The sequence below is a fragment of the Heloderma suspectum genome, chromosome 4 (genome assembly GCF_057233095.1).
Source record: "Heloderma suspectum isolate Gila_16-S chromosome 4, 16-S_ref, whole genome shotgun sequence".
Classification (NCBI taxonomy): Eukaryota; Metazoa; Chordata; class Lepidosauria; order Squamata; family Helodermatidae; genus Heloderma; species Heloderma suspectum.
In genome coordinates, this window is record NC_139461.1 from 266,577,873 (window position 1) to 266,589,181 (window position 11,309).

Genomic DNA, 11,309 nt, shown 5'->3' on the forward strand with positions numbered 1-11,309 from the left:
AGTCCACTTCCATTAGTGCAGTTAATCCAGCCCCTTCTGAGAACATTATTATAATATCAGTCAAGAAGGGAGGGTTGAGGTTTTTCCTTTCTACACTTCTATTTCTCAAACTCATGAAAACAGATAATCTTGCTTTTGTTACCAAGCTGCTGATTCATTGTGATTCAGATATTGACCCAGACAAAGGCCAACGCTAGGACCTTGAGCCACCAAACAACTATTCCGCTTACTGAATTGAAGGAAACAGAAATGAAAGTATGATGAACGTATGTAACTGCCTCAATGGTCAGACCAATGGTGTATCTCTAGCCTACTACTGTACTCTGACCAGCAGAAGTCTTTCCAGCCATAGTAATCGAGATCATTTTACCAGAAATTTCAGGGAATGATCTGAGAACTTTCTATTTGCAGTACATGCACTCTGTTCTTAAGCGATGGCCATCTCCTTGCTTGAGGGGAGCTTGAGCTGAGCTGGGTGGGGTGGGGTGAGGTGGCAGATGGTGGCAGTGTCCCTGCTAAAAAGGTCCCAGCGTTTTGACCCTGTGAGCCCTGGCTTCACTACACCCCTGGCCATGACCACATTGTCATGGTTTCATTGGCTGCCTCCATGTATGGGTGGCATGTGGGCATTGTCACTAACACAGTCCTTACTTGATGGGCACTATCACTTTCCAGGGCTGCTGTGGGCATGTACACCATTTTAAAGCCATTTTTTGTGTTTTTGAGCTGTATGTTTTTTCTCTCCCAGGCTGAACATGCATAGATACAGTGGCTGTTCCCCCAGTGTATCTTCCCTGCAACATAATTGGAGTAAATAATTGCTCTGCCATAAATCTCACTTATCTCTGCATCAGAGTGCTTCAAATTCTCAATCTGATTTGATTCTTTTAACAATTTGTTTTTTAACAGAGTCTGTCATGGACTTTCTGTATGCTTTATATAGGAGCTTATGATACCTGCATAGAGCCTTGTGTGGCGCAGAGTGGTAGGCGACAGTACTGCAACCGAAACTCTCTCCACAACCTGAGTTCGATCCCAGCGGAAGCCGGATCTCGGGTAGCCGGCTCAGGTCGACTCAGCCTTCCATCCTTCCAAGGTTGGTAAAATGAGTACCCAGCTTGCTGGGGGAAAGGTAGACACAACTGGGGAAGGCAATGGCAAACCACCCTGCTATAGTCTGCCATGAAAACACCAGCATAAGCAGCATCCCTCTAGGGTTCAGTAATGACCCGGTGTTTGCACAGGAGGAACTTTTCCTTTCCTTATGATACCTGCATACCTGGCTGCATAAGTGGAAGCATACAAAAATAGTTACTAGAACTGACCTATGATATTACAATAGTACAATTCAGGAAAACTAAAGGTACAACAGCAATACTGAGCTGAGCATGCATTAGGCCACTGAAATCAATGGGCCTATACTCTGTGTTGGTTTGTGGCAGAAGAACTGCTTATTTTCCCAATAAAGCCTTTGCAATTAATTGTACTTTCTCTATGGGAGTTTCAGAGCCCACTGGGGAAAAGATACAACTGATGATAATCAGAGGTATCGATATAAACAGAAGGTTCATAAAAAGCCTGTCTCACTCCAAAGTTCTCTTGTTTTTTTTATTAGTTGAACAAAATACTCAAAACAAAATATTTTAATAAAATTATTTTTATGGTAACTATGACATCTAGATACACTTAACACTGTCAATAATTTAGTACATCCTAAGCTGTTATTTTACTACGAGCACTAGAGAGCAGCGTGAATTATAAGCAGAATAATAAAACAGATGAAAACATAACAATAAAAGGATGCATATTTAAGAAAGTTATGAAGCTGAAATACAATAAACATTGAAATAGGTTTGCTTGCAGTTCTCTAAATCCATGTATAATGTGTACACTTTAAAACTAAATCAACATTCTGTTAAATGACTCTGTTGCAAATATACAGTTTTAAGAATCTGAAAAGTTGCTGAAAACTATTTATGATAAACAGCTTAATTTAATCACTGTTTTGTAGAGATATCAGGATTTTTTCAAGCTCATATGAAATGAATACATATGATGATGATGTACACAGAGGATTAGGCTTTAAAAACAGGAAGAGCAGGAGAAAATATACATAAGCTATTGGCACTGCATTTACCAGTGTCCTTAGAGATTCAAAAATCTGTATGATGTGAAAATCTAAATATCCTTTGAAGAAGGTTCATTGTACTAAGCATCTTATTCTGCATGAGTCTGTGCAGGGCCAGTTTTACCATGGAGCAAGGTGATACAGGTGTGTCAGAGGGTGGGATTTAGGGAGACAGATGAAGGCAGGAATTAATGTCTGAATGGTGCAGCAAGACTTTTTAAAGTGTTGGCCCTAGCCAGAAGCAGAGCACATCACTTTGTGCTTTGCTTCTGGCAACAAAATATCTTGGGACGCAGCACTGAGCCTGAGGATAATAAATTAGTACTACAATGTATCCAAACTACAGATACAAAAGCAATAAAACTTCAGTCCATTTTTCATGTTGCGTATTCTATTCTAGCTATTAGAAAACATATAGCCTGATCTTAGACTAGTAAAAGTGTTTAAGGTGTGGTGCAAGAACTGCCACACTGATGCAACAGTGTGATCTCTGGCTTAGCATCATGAGCTGATCCAGGACATTGTATGGCTGCGCCAGCATATTTCAGAGTTGTTATACTGGCAGCAGCAAATATCTCCAGATGTGGCACAGCAGCATTGCACACTATTGTTTAGTGTTGCTGAGTAGGGTAGACAAGGAGCATGGTTGAGGCATCATTGAAGTATGGCTGGGAACAATTTAAATATGTGGCATCATAAAAGAATTTTAACCACAACAGAGTCTCTTCTGTTATGCAGTCCTACATGCCTGAGCTTTGATAGTATCCTTGTGAAAGTTGCAACTGGGGACACAGTGTAGCAAGCAGATGTGCATTACTTGCCAACAGTAAGATGGCACTATAGTTGTTGTCAGTACAAACAACGTTGGGTGTTATTACCGTGCTGATCTATAAAATTAGGTTAGGGTGCAATCCCATAGGATTTTTTGATTTCTGGAAACCGGGCTTGGAGCTGGCACTCCAAGGTTGGTTCCCACAAATCCAAATCCCTGCCTCCACCGCCTTGTAGGTGGTGCGGTTCATCCCCGGCTCCACGCTTGGAAGAGCAGTGTGGAACGTGCAAGAAGGGGGCGTTCCTGGAGGCGGGGCGGGGACCGAGGAAGCACCGGTATGACGCTTCCTATGCACTGTCCAGCCTCTCCCTGCCCCCTGCTCCAAGGTGCCTTGGCTAGACAGCCGAATTTGGCTGTCTAGTCGCAAATGCAGGGATCCCCTCTGCACTCCTTGCCCTGAATTGTATAGTTGGTCACCTCTGAATCCCCATATGATTGCACCGTTAAGTTTTCTTTTTTATCAGCCACTGGAAAAAGCTTTGTACAGTTAGTAATGTGAATGCTGCACTGCTACCTACAGCCACATGACTCCACAACCATGTCTTCATATTGTTTGTAGACTACATTATTAGCAGAGTCAATAAACAGAATGCTAATAGGACTCAGCCTTGTTGGAACACAACAAGTTGGAGGTGTGGACTCTGGGTCCATAGAATTCATTAATGTTTGGATAACAGCATGATTGGTAGGTTCCAGATGTGACCGAAGAGGAAATTCACAAAGTCCTTCACAGTGATAAGCTTCATACTCAAGAGGGGCTATTATCCAGTCATCCCAGCCCATATCCTTAAAATTCACATGAAGTGCTTTTTTGCTACACCTTGCCTTCAGGTTCTTGTTGGGCCTCTTTCCTTGTCGAGTTGCTAAAGGAGCCCTCCTCTTTCTCCTTTGATTGAATAGGTATTCATAAACAGTTTTGTCATCCTGGCCAGATCTGGCTTTTATTTCATTGAAGAACAAGTCCCTTTTCTTTGTCCTACCAAATACTAAGAAGAGAGCCTTTTCATTGACTTGCCTCCCTGTTCTATTAAATCCCACAGTCCTTAAATCAACAGGCCTCCCCCTTTCAAAAGCTTCCATTTCAAAACACAAGTTAGCAGAGTTTTTAAAATTCCTAAAAAGTTTCCAAATGTCAAACACCTCCCATTTTGCTGTATCTAAGAAGTTGACTGTCCGAGAATCCAAGAGAATGGATGCTTGCCTGCTTGTGGAGCAACTGAATAGTTTCACTTGACATGTTTTCCCATGAGAATGAGGTTTCCAGGAGTCAGAAGGTTTTTTCCTTAAAATACGCAGTTCTGCCCCTAGTAAGCCATCTTTTTCTAATGCACTGATATCAAAAATGTATTTCTGCCTTTTAACAGCTGGAGCGCGATCATCTAAAGAGAGAAAAAAGGAGAGATTTATGTATTTCAAACAGAAAGTTATGTCAGTTTCTAATCTCCCAATAATATACAATGTCCACTATTCGTTTGCAGGCTTGTGAGTTATAAAATGACACCGTGGAACTGTTGTGAGTTCATATTCCATGGAGATTTACTAAAATAACATTTTCAGCACTTCTAAGTCAGACAAAGAAATATTTCTGTTTCATACTTGGGTCTGATCTTTTCAGACACTACATTAAGACTAATCAATGGGATTTAACTTCCAATAAAATGTATTTGGGACTGAGATACCAGACTGCTAAATTGCACTTGTGCTATTCTTTACTTATGGTAACACACAATGATAAAAGGATTTAAGCATAGATTGGTCTTGTGCTGTCACAGGGAGATTTTTTTAAACTGAAAAATGCAAGGGGATTGATGAGTATTTGAAGACAAACAGACTTTAATATGTACTATCTACAAAGAAAAATGCTTTATCACAGCTTCTCATTCAAATCTGAAGGACCAGAGCCAGACACTCTATCTCCCTATTATGTCTGTCTTTCTGTCTGTCTGTCTCTCTCTCTCTCTGTGTCTCTCTCTCCTCAGACACACACGTGTGTATACACGTGTGTGTGCACACACACACACACGCACACACATACAGAAAGAGAGAGAGCTGTCCAAAGACTCCATCAGCATGGTACTTCATTCAGAAAAAGCTGGGCTGCATCTCTTCTGCAAGCTTTACATTTGTTTAAATGCCTCCTAAATCCCATTCCATTAAATGGAATAAATGATCAGTGACTGATCCAAACTGAATTTGTCAAGCATGGCTGTACGCATCATTCCTTGTAAAACATAACATAGCCCTAATATTAGTAACAGCATTAGGGTAAAGGCATAAATTTTGTTCGGTTTGTCTATAAATACCTAAATCTTATGCTATAAATGCTCTTTAAATATACACTGTAAGCCTGAAAATGCCTTTAGTCAGCCAAGCTTTGTGTCTTTCTGTAAATACAGAAGTCTTCTCAAATAACTTCAGACATACATTTAATATGCATGAATACCTATGCAAACATTATATTTCTTACCTTGTGCCTTGTCTATGAAGCTTGTAATTGTATTGGCCAGCCCAGTCTCCAGTTTTACACTTCCATTAACACCCTTCCGCTCTGCATCAGAAAGAGTCCTGTATAAGGACAGCATGTATTCATGTGGTGTGATGGCAGGATGTCTGAATGCCTCTTTAGACTCCCTTTGGGCAATAGGTTCTTTAGTCTTTTTGGTTTTGTAGGAGCTGGCATCTGAATTCCCAGTGCCAGTTTTCTTCAGTGGGGCCTTGGGGCCAAAGTTCTGAACCTTTGGGGTCACTGACCTTATTCCTAACTGTCTATTTGAAGAATGTCCTACCTTTTTGTCTGTGCTCCCTGGTTTAGAGAGAGTCTTCTTTGAGTCATCAGCCTTTCCCAAGAGAGCTCCAACTTGAGCAGTATTACTTTTTGTCCTAGACTTTGAATTCCCAGCACTATATCCATGGCTTCCCGTTCTGAAGGTACCGGCCCTTGGCAAGGGGTTCCTCTCTTTTCCATCTACTTTTGACAATCCTAATTTGGATCCTGGATTACCTTGACTCGCTTCAGCAGGTCTCAGTACTAAGGAAATGAGAACAGGGTAAAACCAACTAAAGTGCCAAAGCAGTAAAGTAAGAAAGTGCAGGATTTTCATCCTCTGGTCTTCCTTTGAATGCCACCAAAGAAAAAATCAGAAAAGGTTCCTCCAGTTTGGCATAAGAAAACATGAAAGAAATGAAAAACCAAAGTCAGCAGAAAGAGTTTTATTTTCAGCTTAAAGCACTTTAAATCTATTTGTTTAATATTTGTATCCAGTCCCATAGTGGAAATGCTAATTTAGTTTGGTCTTCTCCTGGTTTCTGCTAGCAGCTTGTTCTTGAAAAGAGAAAGTTTACCACCCCCCTTTCTTCTGTAAAAGTGACTAAAAACTTGAAGGACTCTTGTTTAAATCGGAGAGTGGGGTTTTTTTTTCCAAGAAGGAAGAATGGCGTAATGCTGCCTCTGTGTTAAAAGGGTTTTTTTTAAAAAAAAGTTTTGAATCCTTTCCAGTGAAAATATTTCACACACAGAAACCTGCAGGTGCTCAGAAATCTTTTACAAACCTGAACTCAGGAATTGGAAGTGGAATTCCAACAAAAACCTATTTAATTACTCTCTGATGTCATGCTGTCTAAACTAATTTAAGTGTGATATATTTCTTTTAAAAAGTCTTCTTTGCCCTTTCCATTACCATGACTCATACTCTGCTTCATGTAAAACAACTCTGTAGGACCAAAACTCTATAGAATATGCAATTTAAAGTGGCAACATGTTGCCTATTTTAGCCTTAAATGAACTTCTCATTCGGAACAGAACAAAGCTGTATAAGATAAACAGTAGAAGTCAGTTAGAAATAAATATATTAAAGCATGCTCTCATTCACATATAACTCTTATAAAGTTCTGAATATAGAATCTGATCTTTATTAACAGCAATTTCATTCTGTCAGTTGTTAATGAAAGGATAGGAGTGAACAAGAGCATTATTAACAAAATTAACTATTTTTTAATAAGCATTTTAAGGCATTTATTATGACATGTTGAAAGAAGACTTTAAGAAATTAAGCAAAATCTCATCTGATGCCTAACTAGGGAGTATTTATGTTGTATAAAGCATTTTGGATTCTGTTATTTAACTAGTTCTCTGTCTCCCTTTATCAGCTCCTCCTGGACTATTCAATGTTAAGCAGCAGTGTCCCCTGCAGGAACCTAGAGCTCCTGTGAAGTGAAAGCACCAAGAAGCCCCAGCACCACCACATTAATTCTGATTGTCTAAACATTTAGTGAGAATGTGATTTTAAAAGCCAAAAAGAATGTTAATCCATGCAAAACAAGAATAGTACTATTCTGTTGGAAATGTACTAGGTACTAGCTATCACAAACATCTCTACATCTGGCACAGAACCTTCCTGCTGAGTTGATGCCAGTGAAGAGAATATAAAATTTTGGTAAGGCGGCACCTTTAATTGGACAAATGCCTTTTAGAGCACAGGGATATGTAAGCTTCACAGAACTCTTGTACACGATCTTCTGCTTGAAGAAAAGCACTCTGAATCCTTAGTCTTGCACACGCTTCCCAGCAAAGTGTGACCCCATGTAGGATTCTACTGCATGCCTTGTATGGGGAGTGTTACAGTGGCTCCATGACCACCTGTGCACTACTCAACATGCACCACCTGCCGAAATGTGCTCAGAAGTCGGTACTGCTCTGAAGTCTAGTAATAATCCCTGAGCCCTATTAATGACCAATGGAATCTAATGACACATCAAAATGGCTCTAAGGGTGCTTCCAAATGAGTTTTTCTGCCTCATTCATGGAGGTTTATGGGGGGTCTAGATGACATTGTCTTCAGCTTGTGAGCCCCCTGTGTTTTCTTGCTGCTTCTTCCATCTGTTCCTTTAACACAAAAAATGCATTAAGGAGAAAAAGATGGAACAAGTGCACAATGTGTTCTGACTGCTACTGCTAGGAGCCTTCCATCTGGAAGCACCCTAACTGGGAGAAACGCATAAGCTGTTTCAGAGCTACCAGTCCTTGTGCAGACCTATGAGGTACATCAGCCCATGCTGGTTCACTGGACAGGCAGGAACCTGTGGGGGACAAGCATGTGTTGGTTGCTTGGTTCTGTTTATATCTCACCTCACCCCAGTTTTAATGGGCTTACAGAGGATAACAAAAATGATTAAAATAGATGCAATGTGTGCAGCCTGCACAAGTGGCAATGTTTTCCAATTATTTCATATATCAATAGTGGGGAATCTTTTTCCTATGAAGGGCCATTGACACACAGTAAAAAAAGTAAATTGAGGCTCTCAGTCAATGGTGGGTGGAACCAGAGCCAAATTTGGGCAGAGTTTGCAGCATTATGATACCATTCTACGCCTTCCCCTCTACTCAGCACTGGTTAGGCCTCATCTGGAGTGCTGTGTCCAGTTCTGGGCACTGCACTTTAAGAAGGATACAGACAAACTGGAGAAGGTTCAGAGGAGGGCAATGAAGATGATCAGGGGACTGGAAACAAAGCCCTATGAAGAGAGACTGAAAGAACTGGGCATGTTTAGCCTTGAGAAGAGAAGACTGAGGGGAGATAGGATAGCGGCCTTCAAGTATTTGAAAGGCTGTCACAGAGAGGAAGGCCAGGATCTCTTCTCGATCATCCCAGAGTGCAGGACACGGAATAATGGGCTCCAGTTACAGGAAGCCAGGTTCCGGCTGAACATCAAGAAAAACTGCCTGACTGTTAGAGCAATACAACAATCAAACCAATTACCTAGGGAGGAAGTGGGCTGTCCCACACTGATGCCATTCAAGATGAAGCCATCTGTCAGGGATGCTTTGACTTAGATTCCTGCATTGAGCAGAGGGTTGGACTCGATGGTCTTATAGGCCCCTTCCAACCCTACTATTCTATGATTCTATGATTCTCTACCAGTGGAGACTGGTGGCTCCCATGTCAGTGGGGTGGGGATTCCGCTCTGGGTTGCAGCCAGAACAAGTCAGAACTCTGAAGGAGCTATCCAAGATGCAAAGCACCTTGGATAGTTCCTTTAGAATTCTGACTGATTCTGACTGAAACCCAGAGTGGAATCCCCACCCCACTGACATGGGAGCCAACAGCCTCCACTGGTAGAGAATCATAGAATAGTAGGGTTGGAAGGGGCCTATAAGACCATTGAGTCCAACCCTCTGCTCAATGCAGGAATCTAAGTCAAAGCATCCCTGACAGATGGATGCATCTGTTTGACAGCATCCCTAACACATGCTCATGCTCTCTCTCACACATGCGCGCACACGCGCACACACTTACAAAGTGGAAGAGGAAGCAATTCTCAGAGGGGCAGGCTAGAGAGCAAGAGTGAGACTGCAGCGTCCAGAAAGCCAAGTGATGCTGACGGCTGCATGAAATTAGGCTGAGGGCTGCATGCAGTTCTTAGGCCACAGGTTCCCCAACCCAGCTATAGTGACAAGGATCTCCTGAGGCAAAAGGGTACCTGTTTTCCCTGTCCTTTTCCACATAAATGTGCCCAAAGCAGGTCATAATACAAGAATACATCTTTGCAATAAACACTCTAATACCAGCTCATTTCAAACCGCTGGAACAATCCAAATAAACAATTTGTTTCAGTAATATTATGACAGCATTTTAAATTCATTACAATCAGTAAAACACAATATCACTTGGTGGTATTTATCACTTGTTTAGAGCCATAAATACTATAACCAGAAACCAATTCCTCAAAACTGATAAGTGCAGGAAATAGTAACCAGATTTCTTACAGCTTGCAATGGGGGATTTCTCACTTGAGCAGAATCTCTTTGACTCTGGTGCAGTTCTTAAATTCTCCAACAGCAACAGAGACCAGGGAGTGGGGGTTGATGTTCCTTTACTTCCCCTGTGCTGTGCATGTTCCTTCTGGTGGCATCCTGGAAAGCTGCCATGCAGATAATCTTAACTCCCCTGCATACTTGGGCTCATAGGTGACCCCCCCCCCCACACACAAGGGTACTCAAATATGTAAAACTTTCCACTCCTAACCTGTACCATTTCATTATCTGTATTTACCTACAGCCAGTGGGTCAAGTGCTCTGTTTTGTTTCTAAGTTTGTATTCCAAAGACCAGGGCCAGCTCTAGATTTTTGAGAGTCCTTGGGCAAGACATCTTCAGTGGGCCCCCTCCCTTAGTGAGTCTACCTGTTCTCCACCACTGTCACCAGCTGCTATTGCTCCTCATCTTCTTTCTCATCATTGCTACCACTTGCTTGCTTGACAGACAAAGAGTCAGTGAACAAATAGGCAGTGGCATCTGCTCCTCCTCCTTCTCACCATCACCACTGTCTGGGCCAGAGTGAGAGGCACATGAACAAGCAGGCTGCAATGGTAATGGGGAAGAGGAAGTCCAAGGGGCTCTTATAAGTGGGCTCCTGCTGGGGTGGGGGCCTGTGGCAGGTGCCTGTGGCAGGTGCCCAGCCATGCCTACCCTTGACACCAGCCCTGCCAGAACCAGAGAGATATCAGCATACTGAAGTTCCCCAAAACATAGTGGACTGTGAACTGAAAGGTCAGTGGCTGCATAAGCTGGGGGGGGGGGTATGAATTTAGTGTTATTTAAACCCCCAATATCTTGTACGTGTTGTGTTTAATTTTCCCTGTTCACTTAAATTGTATGTCTGAACCCTTTTAGTGATATTCTTGATTTTGCAAAAGGAAAAGCAGCCAAGGGAAGGCTTTGCAATTGTCAAATGTTTCTTTTTTATTTTTTTATTTTTAAACTGTGATTTCAGTGAGATGAACCCAGGCTAGATTAGTGTGTTTCTAGACATGATGCAGGTAATCTGTGATCAGATCTCCTAACATCCTTTTCTTTACTTAAAAAAAAAAAGTAAAAATGTGGGGGACTGCTAATTTGATTGGGGAAGGAGACTGGAAAGGGATTTTTGTAACCTTTTCCCACTACACCATAACCCCTGATCAAAATTGCCTGCCCCAAAGCCCTTATTAGGATGATTAAAGACACAGACGTACTGTGCCACTACACTTGTCATTAAGTCTCAGTGGCTGTATATATCTCATGGTATTGTCACAGTAAAGTTTATTAATTCAGAAAAAATAGAATATTTCTCTTGTATATTTCAGAAAAGTGACTTGTTTTTATAAATTAGGCATAACCATTGACCCAATTAGCTCAGATAAAATTTAAAAAAATCTGCAGGTGTTAATTTGAGTGTGTGTGTGTGTGTGTGTGCATGTGGGGTACGCACACGCATGCAGGGTGGGGTATCATTTGATCTCTTAAAATTAAAGGCTTAAATGTTATTTTTTTCCTGCAAGCAATTGGTTTTGACCATGACCAGAAGCAGAAATG

The 11,309-nt window shown here is 41.5% G+C and overlaps 1 protein-coding gene across 1 annotated transcript; it reads right to left on the bottom strand.

The window, feature by feature from the left end:
- Positions 1-1,592: 1,592 nt before the first annotated feature.
- Positions 1,593-8,774, bottom strand: GDF5 (growth differentiation factor 5). The gene is made up of 2 exons (XM_084853696.1): positions 5,428-8,774; positions 1,593-4,339 (listed from the first exon to the last, which is right to left on the bottom strand). The coding sequence occupies exons 1-2, from the start codon at positions 6,059-6,061 to the stop codon at positions 3,471-3,473; spliced, it is 1,503 nt and encodes a 500-aa protein (XP_084709822.1). The 5' UTR covers positions 6,062-8,774; the 3' UTR covers positions 1,593-3,470.
- Positions 8,775-11,309: the final 2,535 nt, after the last annotated feature.